Source organism: Medicago sativa, chromosome 3 (assembly GCF_051527215.1).
Source record: "Medicago sativa cultivar Bolivia chromosome 3, Bolivia_mono, whole genome shotgun sequence".
Classification (NCBI taxonomy): domain Eukaryota; kingdom Viridiplantae; phylum Streptophyta; class Magnoliopsida; order Fabales; family Fabaceae; genus Medicago; species Medicago sativa.
In genome coordinates, this window is record NC_140751.1 from 44947441 (window position 1) to 44973132 (window position 25692).

The following is a 25692-nucleotide window of genomic DNA, read 5'->3' on the forward strand; positions in this document are numbered from 1 at the left end:
GTATCCAATCTAGTTTGAACTATAATTGAACTATAATCTAGTTTAATGCAATATAAACAAACAGTAAATTAATGCAATAATTGAGACAGCTATTAAAATTGAATTTTGCGTTTTAGTTCTGTTTAATTTGATTTTGAAAAAATGATCTAAAATCTATCCGAGCAGTTTCTTTCTTTCCAAAACATCATTCAAACGCTTTCAAAAATACCCGATTTTTCACACTTTTCATATTTTTTAGATTGGTTTGCTGTTTTGTTTTGAATCGGATTGAAGGTAAACACCCTTAATCTTAAGGACATTAATCAAAAAGGAGCTAAATTGATTGTTCCAAAAGCATTTATCAATGCTCTTAGAACAATCTATATCATTTTACTTTACAATTGATTTTACCATGTGATTTATTTACCTTTACAATTGAATTTAGTTTTACCATGGGATTTCATCTCTCTCTCTCTATCTAAATGTGCTGATGTCAGTATCTTTCTTCTTGTTAAAACCTCTTGTTCATACTTTGTTCTCACACTTTCCAAAGCATAAGGACACACTCAAAAGAGAACCAAACACAGAAGAAAAAGCAGGAACAAACAAGGAGCTTCTCTGCCAAGCTTTCAGCTACTTTCTACATCAGCAAGTCAGAAACAAAGGAAAAAAGAAACTAAAATCTATTTTGCTCAGTTTAGGTGAACTTCTTCTTTTATAATCCTTATCTAAATGTGAATGTTATAAATAATGGTCATAAAAATGATTAAATTTTCATACTTCTCTCTACTTCATGTTTTTCATATAAAGTATAAAGTGATTCATGAATCATTTCTTTGCTTATTTGCTTTCTTATTTTCTTCTTTTTTAGGAAATTGTTTTTCTGTGTCTGTGATATGCAATCTTTATGTAAGATTTCTGTCTCAAATTTTGCCTAATTTGTTGTGTTTAATGTTTTGTTATAAAATTTATTTTTATGATCTTTCTCTTCTGGGCTTATGAATGTACATGTACTTTTCAATAGTAATTGAGACTTGATTTTTCCAATTATGGGACTCTTGAAATTGGAATTCTTGGTTCATAATAAAAAATAAAAAAACTTTAGTTTCATTTCATAGTAAATTCCACACATGATCTAAACTCTTAAACCCTTTAAATTTTTTATTCCTTTTTTATCAATATTAAAATCTGTTTAATCTCATGCATATTTGATTATTCATTTAAATGGTCTTTACATAATATTTTATTCTTCTGCTTAATGGAGTCAAATTCTACTTAAAAGGATCTTCATTTTTCTATTCAATAAACTAATTTTCTTTCATTTTGGTGCAAATAGGTACTGGTTTGGTTCAGTTAGCGATGAACAACACCGTTCCTGATTGGAATTTTGGGAGTGATAGTTTTGTCACTAATCAAAAGAAGCAACCTATGGGGTGTGTGTTCAATATTTCATTATCAAAGCATAAAAATATTATTGTCAAAATTAAATTTGATTAAATTATGAATAATTAATTATTAACCATGTGTTTAACATTACAGGCTGGACCATGAACTTGTGGAGCTTCTATGGCAGAATGGTCATGTAGTATTGAATAGCCAAACAAATAAGAAACAAGTTCTGAATTCAAATACAATCAATTCAAGACAAGTTCATAAGAATCTTCAATCAACAACTTTAAGCAACTTGATTCAAGATGATGAAACTGTTTCATGGATCCAACAATACCCTATTGAGGATCCACTTGAACAAGAATTATGTTCAAACCTTTTATCTGAACTTCCACCTTGTAACGTCGAGTCTTTCAATTCGCAACCGACGAATACAAAACCGCCTTTTGTTCAGGAATTTCCTATGTCGGCTCCGAGGTTTCATCATCATGTTCCCGATTCATTGCAAAGAAACAACGATTTGTGTGGATCCGGCAAGGTTGTAAACTTTTCTCACTTTTCAAGACTTCCCAATGTTACTTTAGCATCTACAAACGGCGATGCAAATTTTAGAGACAAAATTACGGGTAATCTGTCACAATGTGATGTTAGAGAGTGTTCGACGATGACAGTTGGTTCGAGTTATTGCGGAAGCAACCAAGTCCAACAGGATCAAGATGTAAGCAGGGTATCAAGCAACGGTGTTTGGACTAATTTATCGACCGAGCCTGAACAAGTCAGAAATGATGTTCAGAAGACAATTCCTCGGCATGAGAATGGGAAATCGGAGATGTTGGAACCTGCTTTTACTTCATCTTCTGGTGGTTCGGGAAGTAGTCTTGGAAAAACTTGTTCCTTATCTACAAGAAGTCATGACAAAAAGAGGAAAGTGATGGATGTTGAAGATTCAGTGGAACAAAGCGAGGTAAAGCCGCGCACTCTATCTTTTTACCTTTATAATTAGATGTTTTTCATTCATTGATTCACTGAGTTATGATTTTACGGTTTGTGTTAATAGGATACAGAACTTAAATCAGCCGTGAGGAAAAAGGCATCTCAGCGGTCAGGTTCGGCTCGTAGGAACCGCGCTGCTGAAGTGCATAATCTTTCAGAAAGGGTAAGGGTTTGACACTTCTCTAGATAGACTGAAGTTTTTGAAATTTTTTCGCTTACAAGAAGTGTTATTGGTTTATTGATGCAGAGGCGAAGAGATAGAATTAATGAGAAGATGAAAGCATTACAACAACTCATACCTCACAGTAGTAAGGTTTGTCATCAAACCGTGTTTTATTTTTTGTAGGCAATTGCTAGTGGTTAATTTTTTAAGGCTACAAAAAATTTGTTAGTAGCAGGTATTGAACCCTGAATTCGCGTCAATTTAATCGTGTATAGAAAACGATCGATTTCCCATGTTGTATGATTTAATCGCAGTGGTTTAAAAACTGAGTAAGTGATATATATTGCAGACAGACAAAGCATCAATGTTAGAAGAGGCAATTGAATACTTGAAATCACTTCAGTTACAACTTCAGGTATATATATTATGTGCCATACAAAATAATCTCTTGCATATGAAAATTGCCTCACATTGCTAAAGAATTTTTTTGATTTTTCTGTTAGGTGATGTGGATGGGATCTGGCATGACACCGATGATGCTACCGGGATATCAGCACTATATGTCACAAATGGGTATGGGAATGACTACACCTTCGTTTCCTCCACTTCAAAATCCGATGCAATTACCGAGAATGCCTCTGGATCCGTCCGTTTCTTCCTGTCAGACACCAAACCAGACATTAACGAGCCAAAATCCTGTTTTAGGTGCCTTCAACTACCAAAATCAGATGCAAAATCCTGCTCTTTCGGAGCAATATGCTCGTTACATGGGCTATCATCTTATGCAAAATGCTTCTCAGGTACTTAGGATTTGTTTGGATATACTTCTTTTTTCTACTGACATAAACACCTGAGAGACTATTTAGGAGATCTTATGGCTACAACTTATATTACATGTCCATAAGTTGTTTTCAGCTTATTTCCACAAGTTCTTCATGATAGTTTATAAAAACAGCCTATATCTTACATGTAAACAGTTTTACTTAAATTTTCTCTTTTTGTTACAAAAATAACTTACACATAAACACATACTAGTATATAATAACTATTTAGTTAAGTTAGTTTATCCAAACAGGGTCTAAATTTAAAATGCTCCCCTTATAAATTAATGATATTCTCATGTTTTACCCTATGGAAATTAATTTTACCTTGTATGTTGGCACTATTTTGTAGCCAATGAATATGTACAGATATGGTCCCCAAGCTGTACAAAATAGTCAAACAATGATTCCACCCAGCAATAGCAGTGGACCAATGAGTGGAACAGCAAACATTAATGATGCTGTGGGTGGCAAAATGGGTAGGCCAACACATACTTCTCTATTGTCATAGCCTCTAATATTGTTCTCATATTATATGCTATACATAGACATATCATTAAAAGTTTCATGATTTTTTTTTTCATTTTCTATTTTATTTATTATGTACTTGTATATTTAAAACTTACTAAAAATTTTACTTGTCATTTTGTTTACAGGTTAATTAGTCTAGAGGAATTCCTAGAAGAACCTATGGAGTAACCAGCAACAAAAATATGTTTGCCAGCTCAACTATAAATATATGTATGTACATAATATAGTTCACTTGATTTATATACAAGTGACTTATTTTTTGGGTCTATTGAAAAATCTCAGATTAAATAAGATATGACTTGAAAATATGTTTATAAATAGAGGCAATTAGGTCCAACCTAAATTTTAAGATGATCTATTCGTTGCGGTTGTACAATAATGTTCAAATAAAAACAGAAGCACAACAAAAAGAGTCTAAATGTGAAATAAAAGGAAAGAATCAATACCTTCATTGAAATTATATAACAATGAAGAAATTGGTTTTGGTAAAACTAGCTAGATTTAAAATAAATATTAAGAAAATGTTATATTACCCTTATTTCCTTGAACACTTGCCAAAAGTAATAAAGTTGGTCTTTTCATATCATGCATTGTTACTAAATCAATCCATTAGACACTAATATATGAAAGGGCCACCTTCTACATGTTAAATGGAACATAAACAAAAGTTAAATATGTTTTGATTTATGCTCTTCTCCCAACTGATTTTGCTCGTTCCCAACTGTAATTCCTATAATGCTCCTGCGTGAGTTAACTCACGTAGAGATTAACACTAGCGTGTGTTAACTCACGCAGCGTGAGTTATGTCACGCAGAATTAACACTAACGTGAGTTAACTCACGCAAGGACATTTTCGAAAGTTTGGTTGGGAATGAGCAAAACGTGTTGGGAGAAGAGCAGAATTCATATGTTTTAGTATCTATAAAGTTACCAAATTTTAAAGATTAGCCCCTACATAAATTTTATTCAATTTTAATCGTTGTTATGATACTTCTATAAAAAAAAGTTAGTGTATTTTATCTTGTATTTCGTCTCTATAAAAGGAAAATAGAGACTAAATTCGAACAATCTTGTGTAAGAATTAAATTTGAAAAATTGTCAACTTCATAGACACTAAAACATGTATTGAATTCCTATTGTCGACATGTATAAACACAAGTAAAGCAGGGTAATATATTGTCTCGTGAGCTCACCTTAATTGATAGGGACATTGGTATAATATATGCAGAGGTCGAGTTTCGAACCTCAGACACCCTACTTTTTCACATTTAAAATATGTGACCGGCCATTAAGTTACTTGACAAAAAAAAAAATTGCAATAAAGTGAAGGTAAGCCATTCAATGTTTGAGATGTAATATTTAGTCAATATGAAATGTCTAAAACTATGTCTAGATTATAGCATGCTACCTTTTGATAGAGATGACTTATGCAACTATATTAGGTCATTTTTGTTCATGCTTTTTCATTGCTTACATTAGTATGTCCCTAGCTTCCTAGAGTGCTTGCATAACAAAAGAACCCAAATTTTACCAAAAAAATATATTCATGAGTTTGAAAAAAGTAGATGATGCATGATTAATTTCTATTTTTTTTCTCAACAATAAATGACTTCCTCAACATTTTTCTTTTGTCGTCTGATTGTAATTATTTCAGGGTGAATCTTTATCACTTTACATTTTTTTTCTCTATAAAATGGCTTGAAAAATTGAATATGTACCCTTCACTTTGTGTGTGATACCTTATCTATAGTCAATCTTCAAATAAATGCTAACAAGAGTGGTCCCTATATCAAAATTAAAGACAACCAACTAACTACTAAAATTTGGATACCATATATTTATACAAAGTTGTTATCTTGTCATATGGGACCTCAAAAATAGACACTATAGCTCAATCCATGACTTATTGCTTCAATTCTGGTCCACTCAGAATATTAACCAATGAAATATCAATACATTAGCAACTTACAATTTAAATCAATTGGTCATAGTTTTGTTACATATCGTAATCCATATAGTTGATGATTCCATTTTCCAGTTGTACCCTCCAGTTGTGTATTATGTTCCAACTTTCACTAAAGAGAAGCACTGCATGAAACATCCTTAATTGAAGGGTTTTGCTGGTGGAATCAATCCTAGGGAAATTGTCACAGAATTTGTGTAGTTTGGTGGCCATGCAAATTTTATGTAGTTTAGAATTTGTTGTCTAAAATTGAGAAATTGTAGTAGACAAGTCTTTCATAATGGGCCAGTTTTGTTATCAGCACTCTTATGTCCCATCATTATTATTCACTGTTTAGTCTGTTTTGTAGATCTAGGAAAGTAACATGACAAGCTAATTATTATTTGAAAATTGCTTTTCTGACATTGATAAGTTCACATTGACACAAGTAAAATACCTAAATGGCCACAGTGGCAGTTAACAACCGCTCCATGATATTCCGGCAGTTAACAACCGCTGGAACTCAGCGGTTGTTAACAACCGCTGAAGCTGAATCCAGCGGTTGTTAACTGCCGCTACGTGTCTTGATCATTTTCCAGAAACTCATTTTCATTTTCCAGTTTCTTTCCTAACTAATTTTAATTTTCATTTTCATTTTCATCTAAGATTTTCATCAAATAACCAGTTGAAAATTCATCTAAAATTTTCATCTATTAACCAATTGATACCTAAACATATTCATCCAATATTTAACACGAACATGGTAAAATTAAAACGCAAGAAGGTAATATAAAACGTATGTACGTATATGTCATAGAAATAGGAAAATGTACGGAACATGCCATAATAATACATCATCATCATCATACTCAAAAAATACATAAAAAAATCCTAATAATAATCAGCCATGCTGCCTACCCTGCCTGGCAATCAGATAAGTAAGGGCAGGGAGACTAGTACTAGCTATCCGCTTGACCTCCTGGACAATCTCCTCTTTGGTCATCTCAGCTTGCCTGGCCACAATATCGTCGGCTATATGCAGCACATCTCGGACGATCGTCAGTGTGTCAGGCATCTCCCTGGCATGCTCCTCCTCTATGATCTGCTCCACATTCGCCGGCCTGGGAGGAGATCCTTCATCAGGTAGGAGAATACGAGGGTGAGAGACTTTGGCATACCAAGCCATGTAGCCAGGCGCATGATGCCATGCTCTCTCACACCCATCTCCCCAAGCAGTGAATAACCACGCCTGAGCATCCATCAACACAGTGGTCAGCAACTGCGTAGGCACCTGAGGGACATCTGACGGATGTATGGGAATGTCCTGCACAAAGGATAACTGCCTGTTTACCCGCTCAGGTAAATGACGGTACACCCTCTCCTTCCCGCACATGAGACATCCCGAGTAAGTGCACAGGAGCTGAAATGGGTGCACGTCTCTGTGATCACCATAAGTAGAAAACCTGACGTCATCCACCTCCAAGCGATCCAGGCGTAAGAGGTAATGGTGCACATCTTTGTGCCCTCTGCTAGTAAGCCATCTCCCAGCACATGGTATCTGCGGCTCCCACCCTGGGTTAGGCTTCCTTGGGTAAGGACCTGGCAAATGCTCCAAAATCCATCCCTGCAACAAAATAAATAATACACAAAATTAATTATTCGGGTTAAATATTCAATAAATCTAAAACATTATAAAATAATATAACATCATAATAAAAATTTATAAAATAAATTCATAAATAAATTAAGATAAATATTAAATTATTACCATAAAAAGAGTCGTGCAACCACCCATCGTTCTGTTATTCAAGATAACGGAATCATCCAGGTAATCGTACAAGTAGGCTAAGGTCATCCCTCCCATGACGACTTCCCAATCGCCTGCAAGTCCGCCATGCAATCAAGATATATCAAGTCGATGTGTCTGTTCGTTTTGTTAGTGAACAACGCACAACCGACGAGATATAAAAGGAAACTCCTCACACACCACGCCCTCCTCCTGGTTCTCTCCTGCAGCTCCTCCCTCGTCTGTGGCTCCTTAAGTCGTCTAGCCTCTGACAGGTGCTCCTCATAAACCTGCTTCAGTGCGGGATAACTGATTTGACCAGCAGATTCATTCCTAACCTCAGCCCTGGCATCAGCATCTGACATGCCCAACAACCTGGTCATCAAATCAATCGAACGGTCCCGATCCATCGCCTCGTCGTGGTCCAGCATGCGGCCATGAATAGGAATGTGTAGGAGATTATGCACATCGTCCAAAGTGATCGTCATCTCCCCCACAGGTAGATGAAAACTACTGGTCTCCGTGTGCCACCTCTCGCACAAAGCACGTATCATGGCATGGGTCACAGTCGAATAGCCGGTGTATATCAAATCATGCAGGCCAGATCCCTCCACAGGCTCCCAAAACCACCTCAAACCCGCCTCCGGCTTATCAAGGACTTTCATCCTTTTCCCTGCATTTATACTCTTGTAACCCACTTCATCATGCCACATCTGAAATTCAAATTAATTAAGACATTGTCACTATTTTAAATAATTCAAACACTTACGCTACATAATATTAAATAATTAAAACGTTTACGCTACATAATATTTAATAATTAAAACACTTGCGCTATATTAATTTAAATAACTAAATCGCTTATGCTACATATTATTTAATAATTAAAACACTTACGCTACATTATTTTAAATAATCACTTTAAAGCATTTAAAGAATTTTAAACAATTTAAACACTTACATTATTATGGTTCACCCAAAGAGGGTTCGCCACGTGCCTCGCGTAGTCGGACAACAGTGTCGTGGTCTCAGGTCCTCCAGGAAAGGGAAGCTCTCCAGCAGGATACGGCGGTATCAACGGAACACGACGACGTCGTGGCTGAGTCGCCGCCTTAGGCTCACCCTCAGGAACTACATTATCTGCCTCAAGATAATCCTCCATAACATCCTGTGGCACCCCCTCATCCTCTGCCTCGTCCTGCGCGGCTGAAAAAACATTCTTTCCTCCTCCATCCGATCATATCCAACAAAACCCTCATCCGCATACCTAGCATAATCATGCGCTGGTGTCGGATCAACCACCTGGGAGGAGTAATCCACCTGTGCCTGTGAGCCCTCTCCATCTATCCTCGGGTCCCTGCGCTTCCGAGTCTTAGGGACATACGGGTTTTGATCCCTCTTTTCTCTCCGAGTGCTAGCGGTACTCGCCTCTTTACCTTTGCGCATCATATCCTCTCTAATAACCCGCTGCCGCTCATCCTCATCCCTAGCCATATCTGTACCAAACAAATTTAAAAAAACATACGTGGAACATTGATTCTAATCTAATCTAACTTATGCATTCATCAAACCTAATCTAACTACATTATCACGTATGGTTATTCTACATTATGGTTATCATTATGCCAAATTTATGGAACAATGGTTCTAACCCTTACATTATCACAAATTAAACTTAAGCATATGACAAATTAAACTTAGGCACATTATGTCATTCATCATTATATCATTCATCAAACTTGCCAAAAAAGCAAAAAAAAAAAAAACTTATAAACACCATAACATATATACATTACATAATTTAACATTTTTGCAAAAAAAATTACACAAAAAAACAAGATTCTCTCACTTAGGCATTTCATCAAACACCTTAAGTGCTATTCAAAATACTAGCACAATTAGTGTTATTTCAACATCAAATTCAACTACATTGTACCTACATTGTCTCTAAACATCAATTCCAGCATAAACAATCCATCAAAGTATCTAAATCATACATAATTTGCAATTTTCTAACCTAACCTAAAACTACCTAAAACTAACATTTTGCTCAAAATTATAAAAACTAACACCCTAAACAAACTACATTGCATGTAAAAAGGAAGGAAAGAACTTACTTGTCAATTAATTGAAGAAATTGGGCTCAAATTCGTGAAGTAGAAGTTTGGAGAAATTTGGAAGTTGTGGAAGTTGTGTTTATGTTTATGGAAAATGGAAAACTGATGCTTCTGCAGTTGTTAAAACGCAGAACTCAACGGTAGTTAACTACCGCTGAGTTCCAGCGGCAGTTAACTACCGGCGGTTTTCCCAACGGTAGTTAACTACCGCCAGGGGCCCTAACGTAATTTATTTGTGTCAATGTGAAGTTTCTCATGTCAAAAAAGCAATTTTCTTATTATTTTTTCCTCAAATAGGGAAGGCCTTTGTCTGAACTTCTCCCTAGAACAATTATTTGCTCAATGATATACACTTCTTTTATAAAATCTTGGGACTTTATATTTTATGTATGTCGACTCTTCGTCTAGAAACAATTCATGTCAATGAATTAATTTCTTTAATAAGCAAACAAACAAGGTGCCCTCCATGAATTAATTTCCGGAAATTGAGAATCAATAATTTTCTTCAAATTTGTCAAAATATTTTTTGGTTTAACCGAACTATTGCTCAAGTCATGTACAATCTTCTTGTCGTCCTCCATTAATCTTCCTTCAATAAGGTGCCTTGCTAAATATGGCACCATCTCATGGTTGTGAACACACTTAAGAATAACCAATTTCCAAGCATTGTCTTCCCTGACGACATATCCACGCACCTTGAACAAACACCCACATTTTCTTGATCCAGTTGCTTCATGGTTCACTTTTTTCTTCGGTATTTTGTGCTCGCCACTTCTTTGACAAACCAACTCCAACATAGGATTTATAATTGAACAAGATCTTTTAATGATAACCGTAAATTCAGTCCTATTTTCTTGTCGACGCACCCAACCGAGCAATTCGTCTTTATCTTTCCATGTCTCTCGGCTCGAAAAAAAAATATGAGTTGTGTCCACTTCATTGTCACGAAGTTTGGACACAGGAATTGACGCTTGAAGCCTCCACTTTAACGGAAGCTTCAACCTTCACAGAAGCTTCGACCTTAATGGGACTTCAAGCTTCGGCTGTTTGATCTCGACGAAAGAATCGACAACACTAGGTTTTCGATCAACTGGATCATCACCCGCATTTTCAACCACATCTATAAATAAACAACATATAATTGCTAAAATAATTAATTAACATGTATCTAATATAATTTAAGAACATAGACAAACCAAAAAAATAAACAAAAAAAAAGAGATTTTTTTTTTTGGCAGTAGCACTGCCATTTCAAAATTTTGAAATTTTTTCTAAGCCCCAACAGTAGTTAACTGCAGCTGGTTCTTCAACCTGAGCGGTAGTTAACTACCGCTGAGCTGCATGTCAGAGCAAAAAAAAAAAAATAACCATAAAAATCAATCAAATGGAAACGAGTTTAACGTTGCAATATTTTTTTTTTTTGATGTCAAATGTGTGTAGAAATGTTCTAACAATCCATCAGCAATGATTTTGAACCAAGTTTTCATCAAAAAAAATTGAAAGGGATTTTTGGAGGTAAGGTGATGATGATGTAAGGTGATGAGTGAATAGGGAAGTAGGGTTGTACTGGTTTAGGGGGGAAATAGCGAATGCAGTTAACTACCGCTAGGCTCTGCGGTAGTTAACTGCTGCCGGGTCCTCAACGGAAGTTAACTACAGTTGAGTCCTCAACGGTAGTTAACTACCGTTGAGGGTATTTAAGTATTTTACTTGTTTTTTTATGAAATTTTTGATGTTAGAAAAGCAATTTTCAATATAGAATAACCGGTTTTTAAAAATAGGACCACCATGATCACATACAATGAGGGCCCTAGAATATATGTTATGATATTTGCCCACATAATGATACCTTAATATAATTAAATAATGAAATAGTCTGTTTAAATGAATTTGTACTTGTACTTTCATTACAACTTTGAAATACATTATCCCTCAAAAAGGAAAAAAATACTTTGCAATACATTAGAAATGTTTTTCTACAAAAAGCCAAAGTGCACAGCTACTTTCACTTCCCAGAAAATTTCACATTTTGTATTTATATTGATTTCTTAATGTTGTAATTTCATGTTATTTTATTGGAAGCAACTTTGGAATTCGTGGTTGAAAGGAGAGCTCAACTCAAGATGTTGCCTAATTCAATGAAGTTTTGTCTGCATATCATTGGTATTGTAGCTTTTGAAATTAAGAGTGTAATAGACCTTCCTAACCCACAAGATAATTATGTAGTTTTCTCACTATACATACAAGAATACGGACACATCACTGACCCATCGACACTGAAATTGGTAATAAATGACGTCGTATGTCAAACACCAATGAGAAGAACAAAAATGGAAGTAGACCATGTAGATAAGCACTTTATTCAGTAACTATAATAAGATATGAGATATCATTTGCTCTCAATTTCCAATTTACTATGAATGCAATTTCTTTTTCGCTACACTACATATATAACTTTACAAATGATTTAGGAGGGGGTGTATGCTGCAGCAATTGATAAGTGATTAACCATGTTTCAGAGTTTTTCAACTGGAAAGCCAATAACAGGCTTAATTTTCGACGCCAAACTTCGTAGCTCAGCTACCTCTTCATTAGTCAATCTCCATCCCAATGCACCTTTAAATTCTTCAGCTTGTTCTGCTGTTTTAGCACCAGGAATTGGTACAACATTTCCTTGAGCTACCAGCCAGTTTAGTGATACCTAACAAAGAATCAGTTTGTTTTTAAGGGATAACACACAAGTATTATTATCTGAAGGCTATTCTAATTAAAAGCTTAATTGCACTTTTAGTCTATCAGGTGTTACAATTGTGTAATTTCGGTTCTCCAGGTTTCAAATGCAGGAATTAAATCCCTAAGCATGCATCTTGTTACAATCAAGTCCGTTGTCATTGGCATTGTCGACGGTTCACAAGGGACGAATTTTCACGTGCAGTGCAGCACATGCACTAATAATGGCTGATGTTGTCTCCTTTTTGCCCCCATGAGAATACCAAAAATATTTACTTAGACAACACAATAAGTGAGACTTAAATGTAATAAGAGGGTTACTTACTTTGGAACTTAATTCGCTCAATTTGAACGTGGGGACGCACAATAGTGATATTAGTGAGAGGAAAAGTGCAATTAAGCCAATGACCACATGGCGATATAACACCATGTCTAATGCCTTTGTTGTACTTGGTAAGATTTCTGTGTGAATCCGTGATTCTCACAGAACAAATTCTACGCTATACTATCTCTTTTTCTAATCATTAAACTCCTTTGGAAACAAGGCAGGATGACACAAACAGACTTCACTATATTGTTAAAGCAAAATGACACAAACAATAAACTAATATTTCAAATTTTCAGTTTATATCATGGAAATAAAGAACAGTATGAACCTGTGTAGAAGTTTTATTGTACTTGTCTCCTATTTCAGTGATCTTCTTCAGCAGTGGTTGAAGCTGCAAAATTAATAAACACTTGAGGAACCAAGTACTATCGGTATAATTCATTAAATCTGCAAATTTCAGAAAAGTTGTACCTTTGTTAGGAATTCTGGAGTATAAATTCTACCTCGAGGCCCAGATGGAGGATTTCGTGGAGTATACTTTCCAGTAAGAACACCTGCTTAAGATAATGATTTTGCATAAATTTTTGCGGCTATTAGTATTGAGTATGCACAACTTTCATGAATGGAGTTGGAATTCGTTATGGGCATATGGGCATATGCTTATGTCATATGTGTATACCGTATATTATAATGTTTTCTAGATATTGTTTTGTAGTGTATAAACTCGGTTTGTTTGAGAAAGTTTCAAAGCTCTCTTAAGCTTCCTCAAATTCTTTAAGACAAAAACCCTCCCCTACAAAAACTCTCCCAAACAAACCGACAATAGTTTATGATTACTTTTGCAAGTTTACTCTCCCTCCATGATTATAATTAAACTCCGAATTCCCGTATCTGACAATCAACTAATTCTTAAAATCAAAAGATTTCAATTTATGCAAAACATAGACCTAAATACTACAAAAACCTGGAAAATGGATTCTCAATCGTTAACCATTAAGTATCAAGTGCTAATGTTACCATTAAATATCAAGTGCGTATGTTTCATGGAAGAGGTTTTGACCAGATATATATTAACCATGGTAGTTATATTTAGTAACAAATCTCAGTGTTATGGATTAGAAATTCTACCTGTCTCTAATTATAAGTCCCTTTCAAAAAAAAAAAAAAAAATCCCTGAGATATAAGCAATCTTCCAAATAACTAAATACATTAATTTATTTCTTCTAAATAGACCCCTTATTATTATTATTATTATTACTACTAAGTCATCTTAGAAGATGAAATGTCATAAAGTAAGACATTATTAACATTACCAGAAATATCTAGAATATTGCTATACAAAATGTACACATTAATAATACTACTTTCTTTTAAAAAATTAGTTATGCAGGGTATGAGGTTCGAACCCCGAACAACCCACTTATTCACCTTAAAGGTAGGTATTTATAAAAAGGGATAGAGGTAGTATTTTTCTTTTAATACGTGGTTTTGAATAGTAAAAAGGATTTCACCTTGAGCTATTGGTGAATATGCAATCAATGTAATCCCAAGTTCATCACAGGTTTTCTTCACACCATTTTCTTCAGGGACCCTATAAATGAGGCTGTAGTTTACTTGATTTGAAGCCAATGGAATACCTCTCTTCTTGAGCTGTGCATATGCTTCGCGTAGTCGTTTTTCTGTTTAAATAGAAAAAAGGAATGTTAGGTACTTCTGATCATAGAACTAGAACTAGTACCATAACAAATTATTATGGTACAAGTTAGTCATAGTTTTGCATAAAATTGATGTTTAGAAGACTCCAAGACAGATGATCTATGAACCACCAACAAATCACTGACACCGGACACGACAATGACACCGACACCAATAGTAGTTTGAGAAAATAGATGTGAATATGTAATCACAAGTGTTTGTGCGTCGGACACTCGGAAATGCCTTATCTCAGTAAACTGGGAACCTTAAGACAGAGAAGAAAACTTTTGAGAGTTTTGAGAATTTTTTTGACTCGAATTGAATCATATTAACGAAAGATGAAGTAATACAATGAGTTCTTTATATATAGAAGAACCAACTCCCAATCTAAACTCTAATTAACTCTAACAAACTAACTAGTTCCTAACTGAATCCTATCTCGTAAGACTCTCAATATAATGTATCGGTACTACACAACAGGTAATAATCATGGAGTTACCACTATAGTTTGAAACACCAACAGCCTTTACAAGTCCTTTTTGAACAGCATCACCTAGACCATCAATATACCCTGAAAAACAATTCATTGGTGAACTAGCATTCTCTTAATATGATTATGAATAAGTTTTCAAATGTTTTGTTCCATTTACTATATTAAATAATTAGTTCAATTAATTAAATTGGTACATTTGGACAACCTTCATTTCCCCATACTCCAGGCCTGAAAAACAAGCGCGTTACTTCATCAAAAACAATATTATTAGATAAAAACAATATCAATCACTAGGCTCATAAAAATACAGACCAATGAAGCTGATACAGATCCACAGAAGTCATTTCGAGTCGATCAAGGGAATCTTTAAGCGCACTTAGAACACTTTCACGGCCTAATCTCCATGGCAGTGCAGCAAACTTGGTCGCGACTTCAACTTCAACATTTGGATCCTTTTGTTTTCGTTCTTTAATAAATCTTCACATTACAAACATATAGAAACATTAATGCTAGCCTTGATTAATAACCGCAAATGAAAATTATACCAAAAATGTAAGCTTTACCTTCCTAGAAGAGTTTCTGAATTTACGGCTCCGAAAGCAAGCTTAAAAAAGAGAGAGTATTACATTAATGAATTTATTTACACTCATCAATGAAACTTAGATAAGATAAGATATGTACTCACCCCAGAGCCATAAACTTCGGCTGTGTCGATAAAGGTTAGACCCCCATCAATACTTGTATTGAATGCATCTCTAGCAGCTTTCTCATTCCTATCTAAAATTACCATAAGAGAAGATTGATGATGATTGCTATCTAATGATCCTTGAGTAGAAATTAGAAAATCAATTCAAAAATAATGAACCATGATTAATTAAATTTAAATGGTCCCAATTTGCCTTTTCTCTTTAAAGCTACCTATAATTGGTATCTGAAAAAGCTAAAATCCTAAAATGTTTGTCAACTTCCTTATCCCATCAAAAGGTAGGAATTTCTACAAAGCTATGAAGCATGGACACTCATCGGATTAGACGTGTTCTGGTGTCCTGTCTGACACCGACACTACACCAACACTTACAATTACACCGAATTATGTGATTTTTTCACATTATTAGCAGTGTTGGCGTGTCAGTGTTTGTAACGTGTCCGTGTCCGTGCTTCATAGCTACATAGTAAAATTCAAAGACCAAGATTGATTGTTTTTACTTCATATGTGCAATGCAATTTAGAAGGAATACAAAAAGAGAAAAGAAAAGTTACCATTCCATTGAAAATTGTTCCAGTAAGTAGTATCACCCCAAGACCAAGCTCCAATTCCAATTGTTGACACCTTCAAATCAGAACCACCCAATTTCAACTTATCTTCAACTGTAACATTAGCAGAAGAACCCTCTGAAGCAACAGCTTTTACTCTTTGAACTCTACAGTGACCCATCACAGTAAAACAACCACTGTTTATATGAAGAGCCATTGAGAATGAAAATTGATGGGTCTGAATTATTATTATTTTTTTAGAAAATAGGTTCGATTTTATATTGAATATTGAAGTGATGAAGAAGTTGTATGTGGTGAAAGAGTACACGTCATATGCAATCTTGTGTAACAAGGGACAGTACTTTTATTTAAGGTGACAATATGATACACGTGGATTTATTTAGCACTTTTTAGATTTCATGACACATGCAAGTGACTCATGTGGTGGATGAAGTTTTATTTATGTTTTTGAACTGAGAAATGATATTCTAACAAGCATTTTATGACAACCTATGTGACAACTTTATCTCTCATACTCACATTATCTTTTTACTTTCTCTCTCTATTGCTTTGGTTTCTGTGTCACTATCTACTTTTCCTTTGAAAATTGGTGGTTGTCACAAAAGTTGTTGATTTTTGGTTGTTAGAATATCATTGCTCTTTTGAATCCCATGTGGAGTATGAGAATTTTTTTTTTATCCGACTCTATTTTTCCTCTTTTTGACACTATAAAAACACCATACTATTCATCCAAATTCACAATCATTTTTGCATGCATTTCTACTTCTTTTGCACAGTAAAAATAGACATTAAAACGACAAAACTACTTAATTTTTTTACACAACGATTAATTTAAAAACATTTCACGTTTGATTGGTTGAACACATAATACATAACGATATCAACTACCGACTTTTAATGGTCGGACAATTTCTCCCCGGGATGCCGACACAACCCACACAGTCTCGGCGTCGGTGCCCTTTCTTCCACCTCCTGATCCATTTCAGTCCTAATGCGAGTACTATTGGGTCGACCTTTCTTTAGTCTTCGCATGTCTGGATTATGGCAAAGCTCAGGACCTTCGTATGGGGGCCAATAACTCTTGTCGTGGACTACTTTGAATGCTTTGTTGTAGATGGCGTAAACGTTCTCGTTTTTGAACACATCTGGAATAAGGGTTGTGCAGTCATGGTGAAAAGAAGAACACGCAGCTATGACATGGGAACAAGGCAAATGTAAGGCTTGATATTTCCCACAATCACACCACCCCGCTTGTTGGTCAACCTTGAAAGTTTCCATTGGCCTTCCCTCCCTGTAGTTGACGATCTCACGAACAGAGAAGGTATACATCTCTCGATCAAACTGTTCGACATGATTAGTGTTTTTAAATTAATATTTATTACAATTATCATTAATATTTATTTATTTATTTATTTATTATTATTTGCATTTAATTTTAAAAAACATATATTGACCCAAAAAGAGGAAAAACTAAAAAAAAAATTAAAATTCATTACTGCAATTCCAAACTGCGGTAATGAGTAAAAAAAGTAAAAAAAAAAAAAATCAGTCAAACCTGCTGCACCCTGTACCAACCTGCCATGTGTCAGAAAGGAAGCTCATTACCGCAATTTGAAACTGCGGTAATGAGGAAAACGACAAAACAAAAAAAAAATACCTAAAAGGGGGTCAGATCTGTATTTAAATATGAAAGGGGGTTTGTTATACCCTAATTTTGGACCTAAAAATACTTGCTCAAAATGTTTTTCCATCTCTGATATATGTCTTCGACTCTTAAGAGATTGCCAATTTGCTATTGTTTTACCCTGATATTTTACCATGCTTTATCTGCATATTTTATTGTCTTTGTTTTGAAAATATTTTCAACTGTGTATTTGTCTGTGTTTTCTTGCATTTAAAACCATCCAAAAAAAAAATTCTTGCATCACAAGTCATTGGAAAATCCCTCTGATCAATTGCGTATTTCTCTGCATTTTATTTCAATGTTATTTGCAAAAATTCATGAAAAAGGGTATTTTAGTCATTTCCTGCATTCAAACTCATTTTAATCCCTGAAAATTGTCTCTGAGTCTTTTCAATTTGTTTGTATAAATCCTTGTTGCAATTCCATGTTAAAATCCATTTCAAAAATTGCATTTGAGTCATTTCGAGTCAATTTAGTCCCTAGGGGCATTTTGGTCACTTCACATAAAATTTTGACAGAGAGAGGTTACTTTAAAGTACCTCATTTGGTAGTTGGTTCATTTTAGTCATTTTGTTGATTTTATTTTTGTTTCACTTTACGTTATTTTCCAATTACCAATTTTAATCCAATTTTACTTTTTTTTTTTTTTCTTTTAGTCCTTTTTTCATTTCAGTCCTTTAGTTTTAAAAATTGCATTTAAGTCCTTTTAGTCATTCAAATTGCAGTTCAGTCCTTTTTTTATGTTGCAGTTTTGTCCCTTTAGTTTTTGATTTGCAGATTAGTCCCTAAGTCCAAAATTCAGTCTAAAGTAAAGTCCAGTACACGTGTCAGCCACGCATTGGGTCAGAGGCCACATGGCAGCCTATAAAAGGCGCATTCACTGCACAAGTGTCAGAATCACCATTCTCTAACCGCCAACTCAACAAAGACCATTCCACATTCTCTCTCCAGAATCAGAGATCAAATCCAGAAAATCCTCAAGAACACGATGAAGCTCATGAAGAACTTCATCCCCAAACCGAAACCCTAACCATTTTCCAGATTCAACACCAATTCCATCGTTTCATCACAATCCAGAACATTCATCCCCAAATCCAAACCCTAAATTTCCAGAACAAGAAATTGAAGCAAAATTAAACGAATTCATCACAGTTCTCAGAGATTCGAAGGTGAATCTTCATCATCGAACCGAAATAACTGCAATTCCAGCACAAATTCGTCACCAAAACGACGAATTCGTACGATCACAGTTGAGAGAGTGAGAAGAGGAAAGATCGAAGCAAGGTTTTGAACCGGTGAAGAAGGAAAAGAAGAACACCGATTTATTTTCGGTTCAACAACTTACCAGAAAGCTCACGTGGATCTTTTGTTCGAATCTCCGAAGTTCAAAGAGGTAAATCTTCAAACTCACAGTTTATTTTCCAGTTTTCAATCGCATGAGTAATATTCTTCACTAATCGGTGTAGATCGAACAAACACGTGAGATTTCGTTTCGAAAATTGTTGAAAGCCTTGAAAGATTCTGAAACCGAAAGGTTTAAATGTAGATCTACACCGATCTAGTGAGTTTTAAGAAAAAAGAGTTACATATTCTAAGAGAGGAGAAGACGACGAACACAACGATGTAAAAAGATTTAGAAAAACATTCCGGTACGGTGGCGCCACCGGTGAACCATCGTACCTTCACCGTTGTACTCGTCGGAGAAGACGATCGGAGAAGAAGAGAGAAGTTACAGAGCCTCTCTCACTAGAACTAGTGAAGAGAGAGAAAGGAGAAGAGGAAATGAAACCAGACTGGTTTCAAACCTTTTTATAACCAGTGGACCGGTCTGGTTCACTCCTGGTTCATCTTTCCTTCAATCTTCACCGTCAGATCTAGGTCTGATCCGTTTGGATCGATCTGACGGCTCCTGTGGCCTCCTGTGATCCAGACCCAACCTGTACTTGGGCTTGGGCCTAATTTTGCTGTTAAAATTCATTTTGCTCTATATTTTTGCTATTTTGACACTGTATGTTGTTGTTTACACCCCTGTTTGCCTCAAAATGCATGATAAAACTCCTAGAAAATTTCCTAATGCTTTTCTTGATATTTTTGTTGGTTCTTGGTGATTTTTACATGTTAATACTGGTTAGAAAAATATATGTGAAAATGTTGATCTCTTGTTTAGTTTAGTGCTTTTAATTTTGTTAAAATCTTGTTAAAACTCCCAAAAATTGTGTGAAGGTTCTTGTGATTGTTATTGATACTTGAGACTTGTTTCTTGTGATATTTTTGCATGGTAAAAACTGTTAAAAAAAATATATGTGATGTTTCTCATTAATATTTTCACTTGTTTTGTTAAATTTTGTGAAGTTTTGCTATGTTCTTGATTCTAATACTTTGATATATGATAGTGCTATTTGATGTGTGATTTTATGATATATATGCCTCTGAAGTTGTGGTTGTTTTACTGTTTTGTGAGCTGATTTGTGACTTACTTGTTTTACAAGTTATGTTAATAGTTCTATGTGGAATTAAAGTGAAAAATAGGTCCAAAATGCATCATAATTGTTTAGTTTGATACTTTCCTCTAATCCTCATTGTTAAAATTGAAACCTTTGAAAATTTGTTGAAATGGGAGGATTAGGAGTCATGTATTGGCTTTGCTTTTGTGGCTAAATTTTAGGTATATTTTACCTTTGTTTTTGGTGTATTTTGAAGTCTTTTTTGCGATGTTTACTTGCTTATATTTTTCACCATATTACACCTTGTGCTACTAATCTTCTACTTCATGTTTCATTCATTCCATAAGCATCTCATCCTCCATCTTATATTCTTAGCTTTTATCTCTTTCACTTTAAATTTTGCCAAGACTTAGCATGTAAAGACTTAGGGATTTTGTAATTTCCTTTATGATTTTAATTTCTTGCAAGGAGTAGTATGTAAACTAGGGCCTATGTAAAGGACAATGGACTCTAATGATGTACACCGACACAAGCACCGACACATGCACACACATCACAAGGATACTTTAGATGTATGTTTAGGGAATGCATGCTTTATATGTATGCTTAGGAATCACGATACTTAGAAAAATTCTCTTTCCCAAAAAATGTGAACAACTTCACTCAAATAATTTTCCAAAGAAACCTTGGGATCAAAATCCCATTGAATTTTCCCTTTTATTTTCTTAATAAATGATAAAACAATTGCTAAATACTTAGACCTTTTTGCAAAATAACTAATCACACCTCGCATTTTCCAAAATCCTATGCCCTCGAGGCCTCTCTCTCTTATTCTTCAAAAATTCCATTTTCAAAATTAAAATCAACCAACAAAAACAAAAACATTTTTTTGGAAGAGAACTACATGGAGTTTGATCCCTTAAAAGGGTATGTAGGCAAGAAGTCAAAACTTCTCCAAGTCCAATAAATCAAAAATCCAAACACATTCTTCTCCCTCCAATTCTTAACCTAAGCAAACTCTTAGGTGTAAATAACATTTTCAAATAGCATTTAAAAATAAAGCGCGTGCGTAGAAAGTAAAGACGGTTCCTATTGGATACTATAGTCGTTATGGGTGCCTAACACCTTCCCATAACGAAAACAACTCCCGGACCTCGATTCTCAAGTGTTTTTCTTATTTTTCCCTTCCCAAGAAAAAAATGAGATATCAAAGGTTAAAAAGGTTCAAACTTAATCAATGTTTGAGACCTGAAAAACCAAGATAAAACAGGGTCAGATTTGGAAATTTTTTTGGCAACAAGGTCAGATAAAAAAAAATTCGGAGTATGAAGTTGGCACACACTATTTTTATTTACTATTTTGCAAAGATCCGGGATACTTTATGTTTCTCTTAAGAAATAGAGAGAAATCAAGAGAGATTAATTGCCATGGTTATACAAACTTGTAAGAATTAAATAGGTTTGATGAACTTTTGTAAAAGAAAAGTCATGATAACTTAAAGCAGACAAGTCAAAAGTTAAAAAATAAATTAATCAATAAATATACAAATTAAAAAGATAAAATTTAATGATTTTAAAATTAAGAATAAACAATTTTTAAGAATTATTTTTACATTTAGTTTCTTATTTTGTATCTTTAGGATACAAGTTAGCATTTCAAAAAAATAAATAATAATAATAAACAATATTTCTAAATTATGTTTTGTTGATAACAATCAATAATAAATGAATAATTTGTCTACTAAATGCATGTTCAAGTGTGTAGGTAGTAACGAAGACAAATGATAATAAAAGGTCAATCCTGAACAAAGTATATTGTGTATACTATGACAAGAAACAAAGGTTGATTGTCCATGAATTGGACAAAAGAAGATGAATACCATCTTATGAGAAAATGACAAAGATCATCGAGCACAATACAAGTTGATCAAGTCTAAAGGAAGTAAAGCAACAAGTTCTACGATCAACAAAAAGTCAATGAAAATCATCATCTATGCTAAAGGTGTGAAGGTATCATTTGGATATGATGATACTTTGCATCGTCAACATCAAGGCCAAGCTACCCTCTGGATGATTGATACAGTAAGATATCGAGAAAATCATCTAGATTTTATACTAAAGATCATGTCTTGAGCTCTAATGAATATCAATTGAATGATCTTTCAAGTTTGATGAAGTGATTCTCTCTTAACCCTTCAATAAGATATCGAGAGAATCATTTGAATTTTATACTGAAGATTGTGTCTCAAGCTTTAAATGAATATCAATTGAATGATCTTTCAAGTTTGATGAAGTGATTCTCTGTTAACCCTGTCACTCATTTTACCTCATCAATATCCTCATTACTCGAACTCTTATATGAATTTTCAGAATCAAGGATAATGACTCTTCTCTACATCATAACATAACAAAAAATAGGAGAAAAAACAAGGAGTTTAAAAGAAAAAAGAAAATACCTGATAAAAAAGCAGGGAGAAGGTGGCTGAACAAGCCAGATTTCAACCAAAAAAGTACAAAGGTCACGAGCAACTGTTAATCCCGCAACTTCAGCCGAATAAATCAAAGGAAATAAAGCACAAAATATGGAATTTGGTAAAAGGAATTTGGAAAGAAATGAGAATGATTGAGAGGGAAATTTGCGGAATAGATAAAGTGAATTGAGCAAAGAAGATGAAAAGAGTCGAAATGGAGAGTTTCCCACCTTTTATAGACTTAAAAAATTCAAGATAACCATTCAAATCAGTTAGAAACTGTTAGCATGTAAATTCAACAGGCTCATTTAATATGGTCAGCATTTGTTTGACCTTTTACTTTGCAGGAATCGAAGACTTTCTCATAATTCAACTTGAGTATTTCGACAAGATAGCAAGCTAGCGCGCTTAATTTGAAGTTCGATAGAACAAAGCTGAAGGAAGATAGCGTCGAAGTCAAACAATGAAGGCGGGAAAGCACGATTTCAAGCTTGGAGATGGTTTCCTTAGTGGAAACGTGGGGCAAACGGTTGCCCAAGATGGAGGAAGTGTTGATCATGGGATTAGTGGTTCGCCAGTTAGTTATTTGAGTATAAATAAGTGTTTCCAAGCCGGAAAATGGGTCGCAAATCATTTATAGAATTCTACAACACTCAAATTACTGACGTGTAGGGAAACGAGCTATACAGAATGTATGTAAACTGATTTGTAGACCACCTTTATTTTAATGCAATGCATTTTACCTTTCCTTGAGTTTACGTGCTTAAAAGCTTTACCTTTTCATTTAACTTTATATTGATTTTGTCTGCAATCTCAAACCTGTCGAAAGACAGTGCCTTTTTTGTTTACAAACCCGTCCTGCTCTCTAAGTAACCTGAGTGCAGCTCGTGGCCCTTTTTCACAACCTTTTTTTCGATCAAAACCTTTACACAACATGCTCCTGAGATCTCTAGTTCAGTCTCGCTTGTAATAATCAGAACTAACCCGTAGTTTGTCGAAAACACAGGTAAACAAATTGGCACGCCCAATGGGACCCTGTTTGTGCAATTGATTTTCAAAAACTTTTTTCATAAAAAACTGATTTTCAAAAACTTTTTCAAAATCCATCTTCTTGGTGAGATCCGTTTTTAGGATTTCGTTACTATTTCCGGGTAACTTTATTGCTAAAAACAACAAATTGTTTGTGTATGCATTTGAGAAGTGGTAAATCTATGGCTCGTGCCAGTTCATCCTCTTCACAATCATCTTCACAAGCACAATCTTTACAAGCGACTTCTCCTTTGGGAGATTTAAACGTGTCGACCCCTGTGGGGGCAACTATGGCTATGCCAGTTTCAACGGAAATGGGAGTAACCACTCCCTCTAACGTTTCTATGTCTATTCTGATGACACGACCAGAAATGAGAACCGTTACGCCCCCATTCACTGCTGGTGTTCCTTCGACTACCAGTACTCAAAGTCCTCCTCTACTCAGGCCTAGGCTTGATGATCGAAATACAAATATGCAGAACATTTCTTGGGAACAACCGTATGGTATGCCAACTTCGATGATGGCAAATGCACATAATAGTGCATCCACATTTGCAGACCAAGCAAATCCGTTCACAATGCACAACGTACATAGTCCCTCAAGTTCTAGCATTTTGGTCGGAATACTCTACCACCGTTGACAACAGATTCAATGAATTTGTTAAGAGAAAAGGATGGAGAAGAGATGAAAAATTGGTACCTGTCATATTTGGAATATGGAGAGGAGAAACTCACCACAAATGCAGTTGTTAATGCTCAAAGCAAAGCTTCTTCCTCTTCATTCATTTATTTGGCATCACCAAGGGACCAAAATCAAGTAAGAATCGTTTTGTGTATGACTACAAATTTGAGCAATGTCAGTGGGTAAAAGTGTTGAAATTAAGATGCATGGATCTTCAATACAACATGTTGATTATAATTTATAAATTTCTTAAAAATCATACCTTATTTCGGTGCAAAACTTACTAACCTTCATTTTGATTTGTGTAGGATTGCACATCTGGACAAAAGAAGAGCTAGAATTCAGTGATGAGTGATAGATTAGTCATAAATACTTATATTTAAAAAGAAAGAAAAAGAAAAGGGAATCATGATCATGCTTTTATGCTTACCTTTGGATTAGTGAAGAAAAAATAGAGACATTGGATGAGAAAAAGGGGAAAAATAATGCTGGAAGAGAAGAGAATAAAATAATGCTATGAAGAGAGTTAAGGATTGAGAAAAAGCGACTTTGATTTTTAGAATAGAATTGAGTTTAGATTCCACACAGCAAATGGAGAAGAGGCCAGTACAACACATGCAATTTATAGAAGTTAAAGAGCAATGCAACCGAACCGAATTTAAAAGAGGGGGGAACATCAAATCTTCATTGATTTGAGAGGACATGTGATTATATTTTTTGTACTAAAATATCAACTTCTTCCTTCAATACACGTTAACTCCCACGTTTTTTTGGCTTTTCAAAAGCAATAGTGCAATACTATATTACTATTACTACTATAGCAAAGTAAACTGTTGTCTAATCAGACTTTTCAAACAAAAAATTCAACTTTCTTTAATAACCCACAATAAAAGCCAATAAAATTTAGGCTAAAACCCATTTTTTGCCCCCTAAGTTTGCAAAAGTTGTGATTTTGGCCCCCTATTAAAAAAAATGGCAATTGTGACCCCCTATGTCTACCCCCTTTTGCAAAACGTCAATTTTGACTTGGTCAAGCCTATGTGTCACGCCACATGTGTTTTTTTCAATTAAAAATTAAATAAAAATGCCATGTATATATAAATGAAATTAAAAAAATCAAAAAGCAAAAAAAAAAAAAAAA

General features: G+C 34.6%; 4 protein-coding genes and 1 long non-coding RNA gene across 8 annotated transcripts; 2 read left to right on the plus strand and 3 right to left on the minus strand.

Annotated features, from left to right (window-relative positions):
- Nucleotides 1-519: 519 nt before the first annotated feature.
- Nucleotides 520-4286, plus strand: LOC146937657 (transcription factor PIF4-like). 4 transcript variants are annotated; one of them, XM_085751856.1, is made up of 9 exons: nucleotides 520-888; nucleotides 1316-1412; nucleotides 1519-2332; nucleotides 2426-2524; nucleotides 2609-2674; nucleotides 2874-2939; nucleotides 3028-3324; nucleotides 3698-3824; nucleotides 4002-4286. In XM_085751856.1, exons 1-9 carry the CDS (start codon nucleotides 876-878, stop codon nucleotides 4004-4006), a joined length of 1584 nt encoding a protein of 527 aa, XP_085607982.1. In that variant the 5' UTR covers nucleotides 520-875; the 3' UTR covers nucleotides 4007-4286. The 4 variants fall into 4 exon arrangements, with proteins under 4 accessions (XP_085607982.1, XP_085607980.1, XP_085607979.1 ...); XM_085751854.1 differs by having other exon boundaries at nucleotides 520-680; XM_085751853.1 differs by having other exon boundaries at nucleotides 520-680; nucleotides 3698-4081.
- Nucleotides 4287-6719: 2433 nt separating this feature from the next.
- Nucleotides 6720-7613, minus strand: LOC146937658 (uncharacterized). Its single transcript, XM_085749489.1, has 2 exons — nucleotides 7587-7613; nucleotides 6720-7442 (listed from the first exon to the last, which is right to left on the minus strand). The coding sequence occupies exons 1-2, from the start codon at nucleotides 7611-7613 to the stop codon at nucleotides 6720-6722; spliced, it is 750 nt and encodes a 249-aa protein (XP_085605615.1).
- Nucleotides 7614-12058: 4445 nt separating this feature from the next.
- LOC146937659 (NAD(P)-linked oxidoreductase superfamily protein) lies at nucleotides 12059-16471 on the minus strand. Its single transcript, XM_085751857.1, has 10 exons — nucleotides 16228-16471; nucleotides 15653-15744; nucleotides 15531-15571; nucleotides 15280-15444; nucleotides 15173-15195; nucleotides 14974-15045; nucleotides 14291-14458; nucleotides 13251-13333; nucleotides 13108-13170; nucleotides 12059-12422 (listed from the first exon to the last, which is right to left on the minus strand). Exons 1-10 carry the CDS (start codon nucleotides 16436-16438, stop codon nucleotides 12237-12239), a joined length of 1104 nt encoding a protein of 367 aa, XP_085607983.1. The 5' UTR covers nucleotides 16439-16471; the 3' UTR covers nucleotides 12059-12236.
- Nucleotides 16472-17136: 665 nt separating this feature from the next.
- Nucleotides 17137-17571, minus strand: LOC146937660 (uncharacterized). The gene has a single exon (XM_085749490.1). The coding sequence runs from the start codon at nucleotides 17569-17571 to the stop codon at nucleotides 17137-17139; it is 435 nt and encodes a 144-aa protein (XP_085605616.1).
- Nucleotides 17572-24532: 6961 nt separating this feature from the next.
- LOC146937661 (uncharacterized) lies at nucleotides 24533-25360 on the plus strand. The gene is made up of 2 exons (XR_015031006.1): nucleotides 24533-24686; nucleotides 24860-25360. It is a non-coding gene; the product is annotated as an uncharacterized LOC146937661 (long non-coding RNA).
- The last annotated feature ends 332 nt before the right edge of the window (nucleotides 25361-25692 follow it).

What these genes read in the sequence shown, in the direction of transcription:
- LOC146937658 (XM_085749489.1), bottom strand. Translation starts at nt 7,613, where the DNA reads ATGGGTGGTTGCACGACTCTTTTTATG. An exon ending in GTTGCACGACTCTTTTTATG is followed by an intron (nt 7,443 to 7,586) that starts GTAATAATTTAA and finishes ATTTTGTTGCAG; the next exon opens with GGATGGATTTTGGAGCATTT.
- LOC146937659 (XM_085751857.1), bottom strand. Translation starts at nt 16,438, where the DNA reads ATGGCTCTTCATATAAACAGTGGTTGTTTTACTGTGATGGGTCACTGT. An exon ending in TCAGAAACTCTTCTAGGAAG is followed by an intron (nt 15,445 to 15,530) that starts GTAAAGCTTACA and finishes TGTAATGTGAAG; the next exon opens with ATTTATTAAAGAACGAAAAC. An exon ending in TGGTGTTTCAAACTATAGTG is followed by an intron (nt 14,459 to 14,973) that starts GTAACTCCATGA and finishes CTATTTAAACAG; the next exon opens with AAAAACGACTACGCGAAGCA.
- LOC146937657 (XM_085751855.1), top strand. An exon ending in ATTCAGTGGAACAAAGCGAG is followed by an intron (nt 2,333 to 2,425) that starts GTAAAGCCGCGC and finishes TTGTGTTAATAG; the next exon opens with GATACAGAACTTAAATCAGC. An exon ending in CACTTCAGTTACAACTTCAG is followed by an intron (nt 2,940 to 3,027) that starts GTATATATATTA and finishes TTTTTCTGTTAG; the next exon opens with GTGATGTGGATGGGATCTGG.
- LOC146937660 (XM_085749490.1), bottom strand. Translation starts at nt 17,571, where the DNA reads ATGTATACCTTCTCTGTTCGTGAGATCGTCAACTACAGGGAGGGAAGG.